This window comes from Babesia bigemina (assembly GCF_000981445.1).
Source record: "Babesia bigemina genome assembly Bbig001, chromosome : IV".
Lineage (NCBI taxonomy): Eukaryota > Apicomplexa > Aconoidasida > Piroplasmida > Babesiidae > Babesia > Babesia bigemina.
The window spans coordinates 52601-74224 of record NC_027219.1 but is presented as its reverse complement, the minus strand read 5'-3'; the positions used below and the strand labels follow the sequence as shown (position 1 = coordinate 74224).

Here is a 21624-nt window from a genome sequence, read left to right as displayed (position 1 = left end):
CTGTGCAGTTTCATAATAGCCTAAGAAGCAGTTATATTGTAGTCAACATTTTTCACAACTCCTTCGAACCGTACTCAAGGTTAGCAACGGCGCAAACGAGGAATTCTATAGTACGTGTGCGTATTATATGAGGAGAGAAACAAAACGGAGTTCCATTTCCGTTTCATCCAGCGTAAATCATTATCCCATCGCCGAATATGCTTACGTGTTGCTCGTCAGTGCAATGTGCGTTTTTCGTTTTTCAAAAGGTGTATCATCTCTGCGATTGTCAACAAGGATGGGTGCCGTCGGGCTATTGGGGATTTTTTTTGCTTTGAGGCTTAAATGACCGTATAATTACAGACCACTATTATTTGACACTTGTTTTTTCAAGTCCAATATTTCGCTATAATGAAGAATCTCTACGACTTTACGATACACATCTAATATCCAATGAAATTCCCAGCGCTCACGCCCTGGTGTGAAACTGCGTATTAGATTATTGTCAGGTAATTTGCCGATATACTGCGATGCAATATGTGTTAGTCCTCTGTGTAAAACGAAGGTGCATCGGTCACTCATAAATCTGGCACAACCCTTTTTAAAAGGGGACTACACAAGCGTATTCGTAGAATATTTATCTGCGTTTATACGGACAAGGCAGTAGTAATTGGCTTGCATGATGGGTTTTTTGTGCTGAATCGTTCGGTGATTTTTTGCATAAAGTGAACTGAAAGAATACGAAAAAGTCCGATTCCTGATGGTCATAATTTGACAAACAAAAATCTTACATCGGTTGATACAGCGTTATCTTTCTTGTATCCCAGCGACTCCAGAAATTTTTCGAACTCTTCGATGCTCGTAAGGCGACTACGCACTTCCACGATTTTTATCACGCCTCTGCGATACATGCTTAAGATTAAATCAGACCGTTTTACCCTTCCTTAAGGCAGCGCGTGGCTTCCACAACAAATAGCGGCCAATCTTGACCCATTAGACTTAAACAGAAAACACAAATGTCGAGTGTATTGTCATTCAATGGTACCTGCGTTGCGGTTAAACATATTGCATAGGGGTGCAACCTTGGTCATGTTGCACGCCGTGATGAGTGGATTTCCAGCAATGAGGTCGAATGAATGAACCGTTCTACGTCATTATGGTGGTTTCCCATCATATTCACCTGTCATGAAATCTCTGCGCTATCATAGCTTCTCCACAACCGAAGTCGCCAATGCTGACCATAATAAGAAGAATCAATAATAATACAACATACACTTTGTCATCACGTTGCTCTTCTAACCAGGCAATCACACGTGTCAAAGGGTTAAAGGGCCACTTTGAAACTTGCTCTTGGTAACCTTCATGGTACTGCGGCAAAGCATCAGATGATAAATAAGAGGTAGACTTACTACTTCAAATAAGCCTGGATTGCGATTGTAATATGAGAAGTTGTCTTCACTTGTAGATGTGTATAGTTTTTCGTTCAAAGTGCGGAATCTTGAGCCGGTTAGGCGATGCTTTGCGGACGTTAAGCTGAAGTTGCGGCGTCGCTTATGCGATTTTATATCATTAGGTTCCGACGCTTTTTGTGCGCCGTGTCGAATCTTTTGTATTTTTTTCATTTGTACTAAAAGGAATTTTGGCTTGTAAGTTTTAGATTTATTGCTTGAAGGCCTGCTATACGTGTCATAGTATCGGTAACAAGGCCAAAGAGCTCAATGTGCATATTTTAATATAAGCGATCCGCTTTAGTTTCTTTATATCAATCTATCATATCATTGGAATCCCATTACATCGTTGGAGGATGCTACAACTAATAATTAGCCTTTACGTTTCCGGGGTGACCGACATTGGTACATAGTTGTCAGACGTAAAAGTCGCAAAAACGCAACACAATATGTGTTGCATATATTACTGGCAATGCTGTAATGGTATACATATTATATAATCGAAATCGGTTGTTGCTGAGATCGGTCTGGTTGAGAGTCGAGTGTGTAGACAATGTGTAGACAGCGCGCATCGTTTACGTACATTGGAGGTGAATGCCTAAGGGCGACTGGATGACACCTCATGCTGGTCTCACATGAGTGTTAAGCTATATATCTACAGCTTTTAACATTTATCTCGGAGGTTAGTAATGCAACTTATACGTATAGACAAGCTGAACATGGGCGACATATCTACCAAAACCCGATCCTACGTATCCATACATTGCATAGTACGTCCATGTACGCGTTAGCAATGTTTACTGCGCCGAATGTGTTCGCTCGTTTGGAAGCAACCACACTGGAAGCCCCAAGTCGGCGCAACGGCTGGTAGCCTAATGCAGCACTGTCACCTGTTGTCATATTCAGCCATACGATAGCAGCTGGGCCTATGGTTCACAGTTGATGGAACAATATGTAACTATACTTGGCCGTGTTGCCATCTAATTACTAACAGTATGAGCAACAGGGGTACCGCCAAGTATAACACCCCCGGCTGTGCTTCGGCATCATCGGCCGGGCATTCCACATCATAAATACACAGCAACAATCGTGAGCAGCCATCGTACGACGATCATTAATAAATTCTGTTCCACGCGTGAGCGAGTGCTTCGTCGTCGAAGTAATCGATGTCGTAGAGCGAGGGCATCTTCGTGCCGTCCGTGAGTAACGCCTTGACATCGATGACGTGAGATCCCCTGGAGCGCATGAAGTGAGATTGTATGCGCAGCACGTCCAGGCGGTATAGCGCCGTGTGGGCGAACAAGAGGAATGCGGTGGACCACAGCGTGATGACCGTGTAGATGAATGGCCACCGAACCCTGTATAAGAAGTCGTCCATGCAGTTGATGAGCTTTGCGATTGGCCCACCGTTTACCACTTCCTTCAGCTTGGTGATGACCTGTGAACACGTGAGTGATGAACTTGGTGTGCCCTCCGGCGGCGTGAACCCGTGAAAGTAGAGGTAGGGCAGGGCGTCGTGGCAGTGATGAATTGATCCGCACTTGGAAACGTTGTGCCTAGTGAAATCGTAACGCAACCTGTCGAGTGACTCGCGGAGTGTGTCGGCCAGGTAGACCGCCCAGCTCAAGTAGGTGTGGACGAAGCACGGCGAGTACATTGCGTAAGCCCGGTGCGTGATGGGCGACAGCAGTTTTGTGCACTGCACATTGGTTGTGTCGCAGCCCACCAGTGTGGATAGGGTCCCGGCGTGGTCATTGTCGTGTTTGGAGATAGGAGACTCGGAAACCCGTATGCCACGGACAGCGTCCAAGTCGTGGCGACCAAGATGGTCCCATTCAGCGCAGTTGGGATATGGAGTGGACAGGGCAGTTCCCATGTCGGACAAGATTCCTATACCATCCTTATGCAGCTCACTACCGAAATGCTGGAAAAAAGAGACGACCTCCCCGGTTGTGCGTGGCGTCCTCCTGGTTAGACAGTTGAGATAAGAAGACAACGTCATCAAGGGGTCATCATCGCCGCTGCAGGATGGCGACAGGAGGTAATAGAAGTAGCTGGCATCTTTGGGGCTCTTAGAGAAATCGCCCTTCCTGAATCCCATCCTGATACGGCTCTTGAGGCAGACGTCACACGGGTCGAAGAAGTGCGTCTTGAACCTGGAGTAGTAGGCGTCAGTCAGAAAAGCCTGCAGGGGGGAGTCAGCGGTGACATCCCGTCCAAACTGACAACCCATCCAACCACCACGGAATTTATCGCCAGCGCACTGCGAACGCAGAAACGCCAACTGGTGATAGCACGCGTAGACGTAGTCCTGCAGGCAGCATAGCAGAGCACATCCATCGGGGTCTTGATCGTGATCGGTATGCATACGTTTAACAGTGCCAGACCTCGATGACTTTTGCTTCCAGTCCGGCTCAATGGCAGAGAGCACGGAACTTGAAAAAATGGAGGCAAGTTTCAAAGCCTTAATTACATCCTCAGATTTCAGTTTGGTATTGCTGACACAGAGTGTAGGATTTCCAGGTATGACGTCCGGCACTTTCCCGAGAGCACGGTTAATGCATTTCTCCAGAACTTCAAGGTGTTTCGGCCTTCGAATCCCGGCCAGCCACCGAAGCATATCCCGGACGGTGCACGGCGGCTCCGCGGTGAACAACTCAATCTCTGGTGTTTCTTCAAGATTGTCATTCGGTGTCTGGCTCGTCCACATAGGTACACAGAAGTCTAATGCCGGAGTCTTGTAAACATCTGTATCGGAGTCCGTCGGTAACAGCGCGTGCTGCGAAATTTCCGATACTTCAATATCAACCGTTAAGGCGGGATTGAATAGGGGGAAAGGTTGATGTGGTGAGGCACTTTGACGAGGTAGAGAATCGACACGCAAATCAAGGTCAGGCACGGATTCCGGAAGTGTGCGCTTAGGGACGTCAATAATGAGATCGGCTGCGGGACTCCTCGGTGGTTGTAGATCCTGGGGTTCTAATACGAGGTCTTTTCGTATGGGATGTCCTATGTGTACTGTGGGAATCGATGAAAGATTGATTTCGTTAGTATACATATTGTAGACGCCGAAGCTATCCTCGATTGGGTTTTGGTCAAATGACATTAGATCGATGATGGGAAATACCGTTTCTGGCGTTCGTACGGTTAGTTGTATCTGCGGCACATCATAATACAATGGATTCTTTTTCCGCTCAATTGGGACTAACGCCTCTTCCACGGAGTCGAGTATGCTCTTATCCCTCCGTTCTTCAAAACGTTGAAGATCCTTTTTATAATTCTCCTCAGCTTCTTTCTGGCGCCTTTCTTTATCTTCATTGTTTTGGTGTGCTATTAAACGAAGCAAGTCCTTATACACTGCATTATCAGTTAGTATGCGATCTACTTTTGCCTGCATCCTGATATCGGAATCGTCTTCCACCTCCGCACCATCTATGTCAAATCTAAGATTCATAAAATCATTATGTGAAAGATGACTACTATACCACCGTCCATTATTCGCCTGTGTACCGTAGTTTTGCCTGCCAGTAACTGTACGACCGCCGTTGGGCCGACGTGAAGTTTCGGGACGATGATGGCCAGAGTGAGAACGGGCGATAGAAGCATGATGAGTATGAGGTGTTGTAGAATCTGTAAGTAAATACATTGGCAATGTTTCTTTCTTGATTTCATCCCAAATCTGATCGTCGGTGGTTTCCTTAAACGTAAAGATGGTACGAGCCGGATTAGCCAACTTTGGTTGTAATTGAGGGGACGCATAGCTGCCTAAATTTGCAGATGTGTTAGAAGGGCTCAGATCAGAAACTCCTGCCTGCTGACTACTACGAATAAGATATCCCGCCCCAGCTCCTGATGAAGAACTACCCCCAACTGTACCGCGTGACACGCCAGTTGACGGCATACCGAAACTTCCGGCGTTAGCTCTGAGGCCCTGGTTATTCCAACCACCAACTGTGCCCTGATTATCGTCGATATTTGCACCAACATCGGAGACAGGGGATGCAGGTACGTGCTTGGAGGTAGGCGTCGTTGGTGGGTCGGAGACAGGAGGCGCCGGATATACCACGTCTGGACTTCTACTCGAAGTAAGAGTGCTACTTGACTGAGGGTTCGGATGCTGAATACTCACAGCCTGAGGATCTGCACTGCCTATAAAAGAACCGGACTGAATATTGTCCTGTGGGCCTTGTATAGGATCTCCAGGCTTCGGAGTCACGGTATACTTAGACATTGGCGAACCTGTATTTCCCACACCCCTCGGAACCGAAACATCTTCACTCTGAGAACCGTGTAGATCAGTCCCAGCATCCCCGTCATCTGAATCGTCATCACCCCCTCCAGTGTCTTCATCCTGCTCTGTATCACTACCCAGGGAATCAAGATTCACAGTAGTATGTAAGGTTCTAGAAAACTGCGTTACGCCTTTGCTTGAGTTAGTGGTGGAAGACTGCGAAGATTCTGAAGTCGAAACGTCCGGAATTTGGCGTCCAGGCGCTTGCAATGCGTCATGATCTTGACCTGTAGAAACCTGGTTCATTGCGTCCGCAGCCTGGACCATTGACAAATCGCCACCCCCTCCGTTAATTTCATCATCTTCACTAGTCATAGTGGCAGGATTCACAGGTGTCTGGGAGATTCTAGAAAGCTGTACGACCCGTGAGTTTCGTTCAGTAGTGGAAGATGACGTATGGTCACCGGTGCCCTCAGAACCATCGGAAGGATGGAGAACAGATGGAGGAGGGTCTTGAATTTTAACATCTACAGACGAAGGAAACGCAGAAGTTGAAAAGGTAACAAGCTGTTGATGTGATGGAAGATTGTCATGTGAATCGTCAAGTCCATTACCCCCGCTACCTCCACCGCTCTCTTGGCCAGGCTCCACAACAGAAGATGTAGGTGGAACAGTGTCTTGGTTGGGCACATGTGTTTGGGTAGTCACTATACCAGAGTTAGGCGGAAGCCCCGAATCATTATGCCTCAGGTTACCGGCCTCCGCAGCGGAGTGAGATCGTTCGGAGCCTAAACTTTCGACTTGACGTGTTTGAAGTTTAGCACTTGCAGAGGAACCAAGTTCTTGTTCGTGAGTAACACTATCTTGCCCCTCTTGCTGACCCCCACCTCCTCCAATGCCCACATCGCCACTTAGACCAGGAACTTGGGTAGCGTGCCCCTCTGTATCGGACACTCGATCTGTCGACTTCCTTTGATCATTTCGTTGAATAGATTCGGATCTATACCCCGGGCCACGTAGGTTAGACCCACTACCGAGACCAGGTGGACCAGATGACGGAAGGCCTGTACCTGAAGCACTTGGAGGCTGATGAAGCACATTAGGTGCGGAGGCCGCAGAGTCGTGACCTTCAGAAAAAACGGGTGGTAGACCCGTAATCCTATCACCTGCCATACTGCCAGGGCCAGTGGGTCCGGGCGGACTGGTGGAAGAGGCTGGAGGTTGGGATGCATGAACAGGCGGTGTCGGACCTGGCTGATGTACAGAGCCATTATCCTGATTTTCAACACTTTGTTGGGCTTCTGTTGCTGCAGCATCAGCCGTATTGAACAGATCTGAGCTTTGATTTCCCGAAACCGTTGCAGAGCTATTGTCGCTTGTACCTGCAGCGTGACCATGGGAATCTTCTTGCGATGACGATCGGAGACTAAGGGTCGGAACAACCTGTGAACTATCGTCAAGAGGCGCTGCAGAGACTGCGTTTGGATCACTTGGAGTATGAGATTGCGCAGGAGGTTGAGTAGAATTTAAACCGTCCTGGGATTTGACATCCGTATCCCCTGCCTCCCCACTGCTTCCAACAACAGCACCCTGGCTAGGTGCTGTCGTATTAGTGAAGGAGTCTGGTTTGGTGGTAGAACTTCGTCCGCTTTGTTGACTGTGTTTAAAATCTCCCTGACCACTGTTGGGACTAGAGGAACCAGATGACTGTGAAGCGGGACCCGACTGAATTTGAAACTTGGTGAACGCAAGATCTTGAGTGGCAATAGGCTCTAGAACTTGTGGCGCGTTGACCGTTACACTGACATCACGGGCACTTGGTTTACTTTCAACGACAGAGGCTCGAGGAGCACTGGGGGGAGACACTGGCTGCAGCACAGGTGAAGTCTGAACAAATGGTTGTTGTTCTGACACCCGAGACTTAGAAGACACTGGAGTTAGTTGACCAGTACGTCCTGACAGGCCGTTCTCTACCTTCAATTCTGGACCCAGTTGACCAGTAGACCCTTGCGCGACCGTTTGTCTTTTCTCTCCGGGGGGCGAAGGTGAAATAAATTGTGCAACTGATGCGGGAGGAGACCCGCTCTCACTGTGGGTATCATGAGGTGAAAGTCCGGCGGCTTTCTTGTCCTGGTTTGAAGTTACGTCGGGGTTGTTCGCTGCTTTTTGTACACAGTTGCAACCTTCCAAAAGTTCTTTAAGTTTTAGCAAACCGTTTTCTTTATCAACGAGATTTACAAGCGTTTCCACCCATGTATGTTGGTTCAGAGCGTTGGATGCCTGTTTCAGCTTATCCTCTCTGAAAACAAAACCCCTAGGGAAAAGAAATTTCTCCACAAATGATTGGGAACTGTACGAACCGGTGGTAACCCAGGAATGCATACTCTTCACACATCCCAAAAAACTCGCAGATTCATTCGCGTACCAATTAGCAAATGTCTCTGCGAACGTCGTATGGTTGAGGTGTGCAATATCTGCAGGCTCTCCAATTGTGTTGAAAGGACCTTTCGTAATCAAACCATCGTAAATAGACTTCAGATTGGAGCAAACTACTTTTACGTTCGGCCAGTCTAAACAACGTGCTGGATTCAAACGCTTGACGTGATCTTCCAATCCCTTTTTGACTTCTCCTTTAGAATCGTTTACCACCACTTGACAAAATACATAAATAACTCCGAGAGCATTGCCCGTATACACAGCCTCTGATCTCCCATTAAAGGACAAGAACAGTACATTGCGAAAATGTATGTTGCCTTTGCTATCTAAAATTCCTTTTATGTGCTTCACCAAATTTTTACCTTCGTTCCATTCCTTTGCTTTATAATCCCATGATTCTATATCGCCAAAATTAAATCCACCGGGGATTACTCCATACTTATTACCACTGGCTCTTGTATAGAGATACGTATTTAGCTCATCATGCCCGTAGCTATAGTAGCCGGCGTATAAATTTGCCCAACTTCCGCCGCCCACTGAAACATACTTAGCATCAACACGATAAAGCAAATAATACATCGCAGCAAGAAACTGGGGGATGCATTCTATAAGTGAATCGACGAAAATACTCAGATTTTGACCGCTGATGACAACCTTAGGTCGAGGTAATTGTTTGCACAATTTAATACGGAGCTCTGACACTTTCCTGAGGAACGTGTTCAGTGGAAGCTGCAACTGCCATTCAAACCCATGGCTATTATAAAGTGTGGCAACACGAGTGGCCATTTGATGCGCAACCTGACCTTGCAGCCGTATTCCTTCCCTTCTATTTAACTCCGCTAGAAGCATGAAACACTCTTTAAGAGTAGCAACTGAGATTCCACCCGCCATAGTTCAAACATTCAACGAACTACTAGGTCGTTGTATGCAAAGTGCTACGTCGAGATCGTAATCAGCGGTGAGCAAAGAGACGCCTGAGTGAACGAAGCTCTGAGATGAGACCGTGAATATTACCACTCATGAGCCATAGCGAAACTTCACGGGAGCTACGTGTACAAAGCTACCTCGTGAAAGTTTCAGTGACAAAAGTAATCATTAAACTTAGTTTTAAAAATCGGGGTCGCAGGCTAAAACAAGCCCGCTCCACCCCGTGAACTACATTGAAAACACGTGAATAGTAAATGCTACTCACCCGTAAGAACAAGGAGGCAAGATGCCCAAGAATCCGGTAAGCCCAGAGGCCGACCGGCGTGAAAAAATGGAACCCGGCCGGAAAGTGGCATACCCCACGAGATTTCCGTGTATATCGCACATCATATATGCCATATATAAACCTTGAATTCACCAGGCCGTCTCCCTTAGGCGTTCCCGGAGCGTCCAGGCGACCACTGCTCGCCTCACCGCCAGTACCACTACAGTCACGCGATGGCAGCAGCGGTACAGGACGCCTAAAACTACTCATATAGGTATCGTTGTGGGCACAGAGTTATGGCAAACTAGAAACAGAGCGAAGTGCGACTAACTCATCCCGGTGTGGGCTCATTCATTTGCAGAGCAACCGCTATCTGCGACGCTGCTGGTGGCCTTCCATCTGCTCAGTCAAAATGCGGTGAGAAATTGAGTCGCTTATTAATACAATAAAGCTATCAAAGGATACTTTAACATAGCATTGGCGTGGTAATCACGTTGAACAGACTCGCGGCGTCGCTTCGAAGAGCGCTAAAATGTGCTCTACGTATCTAGCGGTTCCATTGCTAAGATACGATTCACACTACAGGTGTTACGTTGCTGAGTCGTCAAGCATGGGACGCTTCAGCCGCTGAATTGGTGAGAAAGTCACTGTTCGGGCTCAAAGCACATGGCCACCGCGGAGTGGGAGTATTAACATGCTCAGTAATCATGGTTGATAAGCCATAGTCTCCTACAATATCGACCGATTGCCACTTCAATATGCTCAGCAGATGCTAGAAATGGTCAACATGTGGGTTGCCAAAAAAAGCGAAGGAAATGGATACAAGATATGCCTAATTCCTGAAGCAATAGCTGTGGCGCGGTACTGATGTAGTGCTGGCGGATGACAGATTGGACCAGGTTTGGTGCAGTGCTGCGTGCTGTAGGCCGTGTCTGCCTGCCTCGCTCCACGACCCCCGGCGCCGCGCAGCCGCCGTGTCAGCGGATACGGGGTCTAGCAGATACCACAACTCAATGCGTTACCGGCACTTAATAGCTATAAGACGTAGTATGGTACGCACTTCTATGTGGCTGTGATGGCCTGGCTCCCACCACCAGTCACCTTGCCGCCACCGCCGCCACGCCTACACCGCTGCGGACGGGCTCTGAGGCAGGCGGGTCGCGGGCACTGGCGGTGGCACCAGGCGTCATAAGACGATACCTGTGATCGAGGCTGCCTGGCACCACACTCGCTGAAATAACACTTGCTGGCACTCGACCAGCTGCCACCGGTGGATCCACCGCCGCCGGCACGCCTGGTGAGGGTCTGTGGCGCCGGGTGGAGTCGCTGGGCGAGACATCGCGGTATAGCTGCTCTATATGTCCCATCCACCGACACGCATCCGGGCAGTCCGGGAGCGCCGCCGCCGGCACGCCTGATGAGGGTCTGTGACGCCGGGTGGAGTCGCTGGGCGAGACATCGCCAGACCGCGGCAGGCGCTGCGCAGCACACGATGTGACCTGGTGTCACCGTATAGCTGCTCTGTATCTCCCATCCACCGACACGCATCCGGGCACTCCGGGAGCGCAGCCGCCGGCACGCCTGCGGAGCCGCCACGGCCAACTGCGGCTGCGGCTGTACGGCACGCCAGACCCCGCCAGTGTCGCGTCGGTGCCACATTGGTGTGGTTACGTGCCTGTGTTGCCTCCCTATCATAGCCCACATCCGCCCGTTGTGCCGGGCTCCGGTGCGTGAGGCCTGCGGGCGGGGTGCTCGGACTGGGGGCTTGGCAGTCGAGGCACCGGAGGGATGGCAGCTAGGGCACGGCAGTGAAGCAGTGCTGGCGGATGACCGATTGGACCAGGTTTGGCGCAGTGCTGCGTGCTGTAGGCCGTGTCTGTCTGCCTCGCTCCACGACCCCCGGCGCCGCGCAGCCGCCGTGTCAGCGGATACGGGGTCAAGCAGATACCACAACTCATTGCGTTACCGGCACCTAATAGCTATAAGACGTAGTATGGTACGCACTCTATGTGGCTCTGATGGCCTGGCTCCCAACACCGTCACCCTGCCGCCACCGCCGGCACGCCTACACCGCTGCGGACGGGCTCTGAGGCAGGCGGGTCACGGGCACTGGCGGTGGCACCAGGCGTCATAAGACGACGATACTGTGATCGGAGCTGCCTGGCACCACACTTGCTGAAATAACACTTGCTGGCACTCGACCAACTGCTACCTGTAGATCCACCGCCGCCGGCACGCCTGGGGAGGGTCTGTGGCGCCGGGTGGAGTCGCTGGGCGAGACATCGCCAGACCGCGGCAGGCGCTGCGCAGCACACGATGTGACCTGGTGTCGCGGTATGGCTGCTCTATATGTCCCATCCACCGACACGCATCCGGGCACTCCGGGAGCGCCGCCGCCGGCACGCCTGCGGAGCCGCCACGGCCAACTGCAGCTGCGGCTGTACGGCACGCCAGACCCCGCCAGTGTCGCGCTGGTGCCACATTGGTGTGGTTACGTGCCTGTGTTGCCTCCCTATCCTAGCCCACATCCGCCCGTTGTGCCGGGCTCCGGTGCGTGACGCCTGCGGGCGGGGTGCCCGGACTGGGGGCTTGGCAGTCGAGGCACCGGAGGGATGGCAGCTATGGCACGGCAGTGAAGCACTGCTGGCAGATGACAGATTGGACCAGGTTTGGCGCAGTGCTGCGTGCTGTAGGCCGTGTCTGTCTGCCTCGCTCCACGACCCCCGGCGCCGCGCAGCCGCCGTGTCAGCGGATACGGGGTCTAGCAGATACCGCAACTCAATGCACTGCCGGCACTTAATAGCTATAGGACGTAGTATGGTACGCACTTCTATGTGGCTGTGATGGCCTGGCTCCCACCACCAGTCACCTTGCCGCCACCGCCGGCACGCCTACACCGCTGCGGACGGGCTCTGAGGCAGGCGGGTCGCGGGCACTGGCGGTGGCACCAGGCTTCATGAGACGACGATAGCTGTGACCGAGGCTGCCTGGCACCACACTTGCTGAAATAACACTTGCTGGCACTCGTCCAGCTGCTACCCGGGCATCCACTGCCGCCGGCACGCCTGGGGAGCCGCCACGGCCAACTGCGGCTGCGGCTGTACGGCACGCCAGAACCCGCCAGTGTCGCGCCGGTGCCACATTGGTGTGGTTACGTGCTTGCCTTGCTTCCCTACCCTGGCCCACATCCGCCCGTTGTGCCGGGCTCCGGTGCGTGACGCCTGCGGGCGGGGTGCGCGGACTGGGGGCGTGGCAGTCGAGGCACCGGAGGGAAGGCAGCTAGGGAGCTATAGTGAAGCAGTGCTGGCAGATGACAGATTGGACCAGGTTTGGCGCAGTGCTGCGTGCTGTAGGCCGTGTCTGTCTGCCTCGCTCCACGACCCCCGGCGCCGCGCAGCCGCCGTGTCAGCGGATACGGGGTCTAGCAGATACCGCAACTCATTGCGCTACCGGCACCAGGCAGGCACGGATTACTTCATGTAGGATTTTATTACTATTTGTTTTGCGATTTATAAAAATTGTCGAGCTTTTGTTTTAAACTCGTAACTTCATTTGATGAGTGACTTTGCACTTGATCCCTTGCAAGTGCTTGGGTGACGTAAGGCGGCAGCCACTGTTGCGTTTTCGCGCTTTTGTACCTGGCATCTAGCAGCACGACGGCAGCGTAGTCGCCTTTATGTCTCATCGCCCTGCCGATGCTTTGGTTGATGGTTTTGAAGCACATGATGGTTTTCATATCATCCGCCAACCTCGCATAAACGTCACGCTGAGATCGCGACAGGGTTTCTTGCTTCGCTGTTGCAAGGATTAAGATGTGCCCAGGTGACCTACACTTGGCCCTGAAGTACTCTCGCTTCAGCCGCAGCTTTATATCATCGGGTGGGTACGGCTGACCCACTAGTATCACCAAACGTGCCAGCCCGTCCGCGAAGTCAACGCCCTCGCTCTGAGATCCCCCATAGACTGCGAAGAGTATGGCCCCTTTACCCAAAGCTTGTTTGGAGTAATCGGCGATGACGGAACTGCCCTTGTCTGCACCAGGTAGACAGCTTGCATTCATCAACGCACCTTGGGATTCGAAGAACACCGCCTTGTGTCGGAGGACTCCGGCCCTCTCTGGTGAGTTTTCAAATGCGACCTGGAAGTTCTTCAGGAATCGGTAGCTCGACAGAAAGCACAGGATCCCATTCGGGGTTACCGACGCAGCGGCCTCAACGATCCTGCACAACGCCGCCAACTCGCGTGACCCCTCCCTTGAGCTGCTGTCATACACCAACTCCAGACCCTGCTCATCTGCCAAGAGTGTGACGTCGAGACGTTGTAACGTACCGCTGCCGACGACGGTGGCGTAGAACTGGTACATCGGGAAGACTGGTGGGCTGCGGTGCACGATTGGGTCGGCACTTGATGGCGATAGTGTGATGAATTCCTCCATGGGCGACAGTGTCCCACTCATTAGCAGCACGCTCTTCGCCTCTTGTGTCAGCCGCTGGAATTGAACGTCTGCGAACATCTTATGGACAACACGGGAACATACCTGCAGCCAGATTGAAGATTTCGATGGCCACGTCGTCCGCCTCCGACGTAACTATAACGCGATCGTGCTCACTGGCAGAGAGCAACGTGGTAACGAAGTGCCTGAAGTCGTACACCGCATAAAGATGCGGATTTCGCTTGGAGTGGTCGGTAGGTGCGACTCCTTTGCACTTCGACGCCCACATTCGCTCGGCCAGAGTCCGCAGGCGTCTGCAGAAGTCACCCGAGGCCATGAACGCGACGATATCGTGAAACTTAGTATCCTCGAGTCCCACCTCAATCATGAAGCTGGGTATGGTGAACACGCGAGGCGAACCGCTAGCAGCGCTCAGCGCCTTCCCACAGTTGGAGAGAATGCCGGCTACCTTTTCAATACTGGCGATGGTTTCATTATCTCCACCGATTTCGCCCATGTATTTCCCCGTAAACGACCTGCATTGCTGAACGAGTGCCGCCATTGCCTTCGCGTGTACTACACTCGATTGGGCTTCGGTTACCGCACTGACCAGGTTGTGCGCCTCGTCAACGATAAGTATGTTCCCGTCGGTTGCGATGCCCGTGTGCTGCCGAATCGAAGGATTGAAAACTGACACGTATGGCGCGAGAATGACGTCACACTCTTCCATGCTTTGCCCAGCTGCATAATAGGGGCACGCGCACAGCCCAGTTCCGACGGCCCTGAGGTCTTCCAGGTCCATTGGAAAGCACATTGAAGCTTCAACCAGTGGCGACACGTCCTGCCGGTACTCACAGGCGACCTGTCGGCAGCGATCGTTGAAATCCTCGTTCGTGTGGCACTTCGCCCGCACGGCGGGGTTGACGCATGTGTGGTTACGCCCAGCCGCGATGCCGACCTTAACTTGTCCAGCCAGCGCCCCCAGCCTCCGAAGCTCCCTCACGTACTGGTTCAGCTGTGAGAAGGTCCGGCTGCAGATGACGACTTGGATCTTCTTCCTCGTAGGCCTCGCATCAGAGCTTGCACTGTTGGTCGTGGTGACACCCTGCCCCCAAGTGAAACAGCACAAGCGAATTGTCACCACCAATTGGTATAATACGCACAGACACCAGTTTGTAATGTGCACCACGACTCTAGTATTGCTATTTGATGCGCACCGCCTACCTGATCCCGCCCGCGTTTGGCGCCGGACCTGAGTCGCACGCCCTCGTCCGTAACGACAAAGTCACTCTTCAACCGCTGCCGAGTAGCAGTCAGGCGCTCCATGTCAGCTGTTATGGCCTCCTCCGCAATTGATCGGAGTTGCGCTTCCATGCTGCGACGGACCCATGCAGGCACGCCCTCGTCTGCCAATGTCTGAACACTGGCAGAATATACCAACCGTTGTCAACTTTGGGTCCCAACCGAGAGACGGCGTCTTTCACCCTGTTGTCCCTGAGCCTGGAGAAGATGCGTTGGCCCAGCGAAATCATGCTAACCAGGTGAGAAGGCTGCAGAGGATTGCGATGGTCTTGCCGGATCCTGTCGGGGACTCAAAGAGCCCGAAGCGGGATTCTTCGAAGCACGTATACGCATCTTGCATGAACTTCTTCTGCGACTGTACGCCGTTGTGTTCCTATTACTTCGTGGTCACGTACGGGATACGCCTCGAATGGCAGCTGGAAGTCCGGTTGGTAACTGGCACTCATGTTACGTTTGCCGGCAATTTCGCGGCAACGAGTGTAAATATACACTCAACCATCACCCAGCTTGCCCATCGTAACAATGCCCATGATGTGCGTGGAATCCTTCAGGCCCGCCGGAGCACGGGTGATGTGTAAGTGCAAGCAAGACGCAAGTGACCGCCCTGAGTCCCCATCTCCGCAGCATGTAACTAATGCAGCTTAATATTTAACGTGCGCGATTGCGTTGCATCAACGGCCCAGCTAGAGCCGCTTGGACTGCCTCCGGAATTCGCGGAAGACACGAGGCGACGTGGCCGGCGCAATTTCGCCTAACTTGCCATGGAAACAGAAACATCTGTGCGCGTACGTCAGCCGTGAAATATCAGGACGTCTCTGTGCCGGATTCGTTTCATTTTAGGAGCAAAAGGGCGATCTGCGTATCCCTAGCCGCGGGAGCGTACGGCGTGTTTTTTTCCAGCATATTCTCAAGCTTGCCAGGTGCCATGATATATTGCGTACGATGAGGAACACAGGGCCGCCTGTGAGGCCACCGCCTGCTCCGAGCTACAACATGCTCTTCGCGTACTTCAAGCAGCAGGGTAGGTCAGCGGTCTATTGTAGCTTGAGGACGTCCTGGTCCCACTGTGCAAGCTAAGCATCCTCCGTGGTTGTCAGTGGCACTATGGGACCTTCAGTATGCCTAATTAAATGGCGGCACTAACGCATCTGTCTCTGTATCCCGTTACATCATTGGTCCGTGTCTGCAACATTGCTCATGCGTGAATAGGCTACAACGATGAATTGGCTGCGTCGGAGGCGAGAAGGATGATGATACGTCCACCGCCTCCTGCAGTGGATCTGAAGATGCCGCCCCCAGTGCCGGGGCCTGCGGTTACGTACAATCGGGCTAACCTGCTGAGCGGCGTGAAGCTGACTCCCAAGAATGCGTGGCGTATACCTTTGTCGACAACTCCAGTGGCCACCCGTAAATCTGCTTCGAAGAATCTCATCCCAATTACCCTGAAGGTGTCGAGGGGCAATGACGGTGCGGTTGCTGTCGTACTTAGTCACAAGCTTCAGAGTCCAAGGTACGCCCCAGGCCGTGGCCCTCGGAGCCGGTACATGGAAGCGCGGCAGCCACGGGTGCGACGCGTAGAGTCCCGCCACAGTTCAGCAGCGACATCACCGTTGATGTGGGAAAACCGACCGGCGCATCGCAGCCTAAAAAGCCCTACGGCCCCGACGTTCCCACGATGGACGATATCAACAACTGGATCCAGCGCCTGTACGCCCATCATGCCATGGTATTGTTGTGCTTAGAGTCGCTAATGGCGCGTCAGGGTGCGTGCTCGAAGGGGTTCCGAACCAAGATTAGCGAGTTCGTGGAGCGCGTTGTGCAGCGCCATAGGTACGCGTCTGCGCTCCGTCGTACATCCGACGCAGGAACGGCTCGCTGACGATGAAGGACCTGGTGATCCCCAGTCCGTATGAGATAATGGGCACTGCCGAGCCGGTTTTGCGGAAAGCAGCTAATGGCCGTATGACTGCCGTGCCGGCGGTGGAACCCCCGCCTCCTCCTCCGCGGGAGAACAGCGCGGCGGCTACGTCTCGCAGGCCACTTCCTGCGCACCGTGGCAGCGCCAAATCGCAAGCACCGTCGCCGAACGGCGAAACCTTCGAGCTCCGTAAGAGGCAGCAGCGGTCGGAACGGTTCAAGAGCCTGCCAGGAGGGGAAGGGGTACGTTGCGGCGTGTTCCGAATCTATGCTGTGCCAGGTGTACAACTTTAGGCCTCAGAAGGGCCGTGCTGTAGTGGGAGTGTGCGAGACCCTGGAGAAGCCGTATTTGCGTCTGACTGCGGAGCCCAACCCGGCAGTGGTGAGGCCGGAGCGCGTGCTGCGGAAGGCCTTCAGACACGTGTTCGATACGTTCATGCGCAGCTTCAACTACCGGTATATCGAGGAGCAGTTCCGTTCGATTCGACAGGACGTGCAAGTGCAGCACCTCAGCGGCCCCTTCGTGGTGAAGCTGTATGCGGCCAACGCCCGGATCGCTTTGGTGCACGGCGACTTGGACCAGTTCAACCAGTGCCAGACGCAGTTGAGGCACCTCCACAGACGAGTGGGCGGTTTCCCGCAGTATCAGGTTGGTTAATTAGTAAGGGTGACATCCATGGTGGCGTTAGGTGGAGTTCGACTGCTACTTCCTGCTGTACCTCTCGATGCAGCACATGCACATGGACGTGCTGCGATACTTGCGTAGGTGCTCGTCAATTTATAGCTGATGCTCGCAGGTGACGCATTGGACTCCGATTTCCGGAGCAGCGCGTATTTCAGTTACGCCGACGCGATCAGGACCTTCCTGTCCGAGGGCAACTTTGTGGAGTACTTCAGGGTTGCGGACACCAGCGGAATCGACAAGGACGCCTGCATTCGCGCGATATATTCCGAGGCCTTCTCCACGGATAACTTCACCGAGGGCCCAGCAGCAGGCCCCGTGTGCCCTCCGGGCGTGGATGACCTGATCACTGCACCGCCATTTTACGCGAAGCTGCTTTTCAAGATGTTTGAGCCTCGCTTCCGCATGAACGCGCTAGTCGCGATGGCGAGCACTGCGATGTCGCTGTCCGTGGACACCATCAAGGAGACGCTACGCTTTGGGTCGGAGGAGGAGTGCGTCGCGTTCATCAGGTAGGGCACACATTTTGTTGATCAAGCGTGTCAGAGAGAACGGAGGGACGATGAATCAGGCAGGGCTGGTGGACTGCAAGGGGTCACTGGAGGGGTTCCTGTCCTCCCCGCTGCTGCGCAACAAGAAGCTATAATTCATTCACCCGTGTTTCCGCGAATGCCAGTCAGCCCCCGGAGCCCGAAAGGCGTGGTGGCGTAGACAGGATGGACCTGCGTAAGCCCGAAGCGCTCGTGGTCAATCAGTGCCAGCGCGGCGAGCGCGAAGAAGGTGTGGAATACGTCCCCCATGAACCCTGGTAGATAGGCGATGCCGCCGTCTTCCTGGTTTTGCGCCCGGGTTATGAAGCCGACGAGTTTCTCCGAGTCGAACCACTCAAATCGGCCTGCGCAGAGTTACTGCAGCCACCATCGGATTACCTATGTTGTGTAGTGCGGAGAGCACCCACCAGGAGTAGCATATATCGGGCGCCTTCTCCGCTCGCCCGTTGCAACCGCCACCTGTAACAATAGTTCAGTGCACACGAGTGTTGACACATCCGGACGGCAAACAGAGTGTCCATGAAAAATGATAGCAATAATCACCCAGGTGGCCCAGTTGCGCAGTGTTGTGGCAGGTAATAACGTGCCAGCATTAAGACAGCAATGAAAACAAACATGAACGCGCAACATTGATTAGACCATCACACAACTGCGTACTTAAATCACAACAAAATGAGATAGGCCACGGTGACTTCAACGCACCTGGAGTCTGCCGTTCGGCAAGCCAAAGCCCCAATGCGTCCAGGTCCGCCAGGTGAAGCGCACCCAACTCAGACAACGCGCCGACACAACAGAACGCGGCTGCAGCGTGCGATTCACCCCTAGGGTACCAGCAGAACCCGCCGTCAGCATTCTGGCAACTCAACAGGAACCGCACGATCCCGCCCACGTCTACGCTGTCCAGCGCGCCCAGCACAGACAGGCAGATCACAGAGCTGTAGATGTGCCTACATAGCGATATAGGTCTTTCCGTGTAACAACCAACCTTGCGTCCGCCTCTCCAAAGAGGTCGCAGTTGAAGCTCCCATCCGCGTTCTGCGCTTTCGTTAAAGCTGCCATCCTCGCTTATCACCAAGCGAAACAGGTTGTGAACACCAACTGGATACAGCAAAACAACCCAATATACCAACACACGGTAACCGTGAATGACGCAAGCGTGTGGCATGCAGCAGCGTTCGTGGCCGTACCTGCAGTCCCGAGATGTACTTCGCCGTGAGCTCCTTGTCGATGGAGTCCTGCCTCCCCAGCAGGCTCAGTGTGAGGATAGCATACTGCGTAGCGTCAAGTTGCCGGCGCGACGAACGCTTACATGAGTTGCGATAATAGAGGAGGGGTGGCCAGGAGCGTTGCCGAAGCCGCCGTCCGCGTTCTTGGAGCCCTCGACAATGTCGTAGACTATGGTTTCCAGATCGCGGTTCAGTCTGGGGTGCACAATGTCGTTAACTGCGCCCTTAAGGAGCGAAATGGCCGTCAACGTCCAGTAGACACCGCCGAGCTTGATGGGCTCGTAGGCGAATCCCTCGATGGACAGCCTGTCGTTGAGGTTGCTCAGCAGGAAATAGTAGACTTGCTCGTTATCCACGCGCGATTCCGGCGGCATTTTGTGCCGCGTTAGGTTGTCCGCCCGCACATCGGCTAGTGTGTGGAGCATGGCCTCGCTATCCCTGGCACCCAGAGTCGGTTATAACTTCCATAGAAGGCTCGTAGAATGGCGACTCCGAGTCTCGTCATAGAGCAGCTGCTCGCCGATTGTAAATGTGTACGTCGCTTTTGATGTTTTTACAAGCAGCAGGTCACGGTCGCTGTGGTCACCCATTCGCTCGGTGTCGACTTCGGCAGCGCCCAGCGGTATGTTGGCGACTATTTGGGGCACACAGTGAGGCAGGGCAGTCGAAGAGTTCGCCAGTGGCAAGGAAGGCGTTGGTTTGCTATACTCGGTATGCCACTCGGACGAGGGCGGCGACGTGGTTTTGTCTCACAAGACCGAGGCTGATTTGGAAGGTTAGTTGCTTAGACGTTACTGCTCCGTCCTGCCGTGTCAATGTAGATGGCGACACCCTGCTGAGACACCCCTTGGCTGTCACGTGTTGCGAGCTCACCAACGCACCCATGCTGAGCCGGGGTGACCATACACGTTGCTGCACTGGGTACCCATCGTTCGTTACAGCGGCGGGTACAGGCAGCCTGCATATTCATACGCCATATATTGTGATATGAAGCGTAATACAAGGCGTCATATAACTCCACACTGCATTTGTGATTGCTCCAGTACATTCGTCGCAGCGCTGCGGAGCAGGTACCCAGATGTGAAGTCGTCTGTGTTCGCGGTGTACGTCGGCGCATTAAACGGGGGAGCTGCAGTGAGTCAGCTGTGTTGGAAGCACGAGACTGATTTGGTGGAGGGCGAGCTGAAGCGCTGCTCGGAGAAAGAGAGCCTGTACATTCCTAGGTGAGGCGACAGTTGCCAGTTGTTGACCCGCTTTTCAGCTACGCCCAGCTGCTGACACCTAACATCAGGATACGCAAATACGAACGGGGCAAACAGGGGTAGGTCTGCGCGCTGTGTTATGACGCCCTTCAGTGACAGCGCCTTGTGCGCTCCTACTCCGAAGCCTTCCGTGCCGTCCGGCGGTGCAAGGGCTCCTGCTGCCACACCCGCTGCACGCACCACTCCGGAAAGCAAAACGAGCCAGCAGAAGCTATTCGGGCTGAACGGATATGGGCACGTAAAGAGCGAGGGTGTCACTAAGAAGCCTAGGGTGGATGCGCCGCCTCCGGCCGCCGTGCCAAGCCACCGGCCAGCAGAAGCGCAAGCGCAGGCAGCAGCTCCCGGGGCAACGCAACCGACGCAGCCAAGAGTCGAGAGGATAGCTACATCAGCGCCAGGCGAGAGTGCAGCAAACACGCACAAAGACTTCCAGTCGTTCGTGTCCCAAAAGTTGGCGCAGCCCAGCAGCAGTGCGGCGGCACCCTCATCCCAGGTCGCCCCGGCTGCGATATCGCAGAGCGACGCGTTGGAAGGCTCCCTGTTTGAGTGCGGTGAGTCGGTGCGTATCCGCGCCACACGCGTTCAGACGACCCCTGCGAAGCCATGGAGCTGGACGACGCAAGCTGCAATGACCGCCCAGTGAGCTACGTGGAAAAGGTGTGTCGCTTTATCGGATAAGCGCCTTAAAGGTTGCAGGTGACGCGCGATAACACCTACGTGGACAGCGGCTACTTCGTGGTGGAGGAGAGCGATGAGTACGTTCAGGTGAACTCGCCTGCCCGAGGGCCCACCTCGGCTCCGCTGAAGCATGGCCGGGAAGAACGCAGCTCGGAGGGTGACAGAAAGGGGCTGCTGAAGAAGCCTCAGAAGCAGCTCCACCAGATGACGCTGACGTGAGTTCGTTGCTGAGTGCTGTGTGACGGTGTTGTAGGTCCTTCTTCAACAGATGAGGCAACTCGGCAATAG

At 53.5% G+C, this 21624-nt stretch overlaps 6 protein-coding genes across 6 annotated transcripts; 2 read left to right on the top strand and 4 right to left on the bottom strand.

Moving 5' to 3' along the window:
- Positions 1–743: 743 nt before the first annotated feature.
- BBBOND_0400160 (-Ribosomal RNA-processing protein 8) lies at positions 744–1361 on the bottom strand (the record flags this gene model as incomplete). The annotated part of the gene is given in 6 exon segments (XM_012914256.1): positions 744–879; positions 918–1024; positions 1062–1125; positions 1160–1213; positions 1253–1337; positions 1349–1361. The coding sequence occupies 6 exon segments, from the start codon at positions 1359–1361 to the stop codon at positions 744–746; spliced, it is 459 nt and encodes a 152-aa protein (XP_012769710.1).
- Positions 1362–2541: 1180 nt separating this feature from the next.
- BBBOND_0400150 (hypothetical protein) lies at positions 2542–8985 on the bottom strand (the record flags this gene model as incomplete). The annotated part of the gene is made up of 1 exon (XM_012914255.1): positions 2542–8985. One exon carries the CDS (start codon positions 8983–8985, stop codon positions 2542–2544), a length of 6444 nt encoding a protein of 2147 aa, XP_012769709.1.
- A 3794-nt stretch (positions 8986–12779) lies between these two features.
- BBBOND_0400148 (hypothetical protein, conserved) lies at positions 12780–15466 on the bottom strand (the record flags this gene model as incomplete). The annotated part of the gene is given in 6 exon segments (XM_012914254.1): positions 12780–13789; positions 13809–14823; positions 14886–15124; positions 15160–15218; positions 15257–15375; positions 15416–15466. 6 exon segments carry the CDS (start codon positions 15464–15466, stop codon positions 12780–12782), a joined length of 2493 nt encoding a protein of 830 aa, XP_012769708.1.
- Positions 15467–15962: 496 nt separating this feature from the next.
- Positions 15963–18265, top strand: BBBOND_0400145 (hypothetical protein, conserved; the record flags this gene model as incomplete). The annotated part of the gene is made up of 7 exons (XM_012914253.1): positions 15963–16041; positions 16230–16530; positions 16572–16862; positions 17031–17586; positions 17627–17683; positions 17722–18131; positions 18166–18265. The coding sequence occupies 7 exons, from the start codon at positions 15963–15965 to the stop codon at positions 18263–18265; spliced, it is 1794 nt and encodes a 597-aa protein (XP_012769707.1).
- A 1-nt stretch (position 18266) lies between these two features.
- Positions 18267–19770, bottom strand: BBBOND_0400143 (hypothetical protein, conserved; the record flags this gene model as incomplete). Its single annotated transcript, XM_012914252.1, has 6 exons — positions 18267–18514; positions 18549–18629; positions 18873–19117; positions 19156–19205; positions 19358–19441; positions 19480–19770. The coding sequence occupies 6 exons, from the start codon at positions 19768–19770 to the stop codon at positions 18267–18269; spliced, it is 999 nt and encodes a 332-aa protein (XP_012769706.1).
- Positions 19771–20737: 967 nt separating this feature from the next.
- BBBOND_0400140 (hypothetical protein, conserved) lies at positions 20738–21578 on the top strand (the record flags this gene model as incomplete). Its single annotated transcript, XM_012914251.1, has 4 exons — positions 20738–21209; positions 21245–21315; positions 21355–21493; positions 21517–21578. 4 exons carry the CDS (start codon positions 20738–20740, stop codon positions 21576–21578), a joined length of 744 nt encoding a protein of 247 aa, XP_012769705.1.
- Positions 21579–21624: the final 46 nt, after the last annotated feature.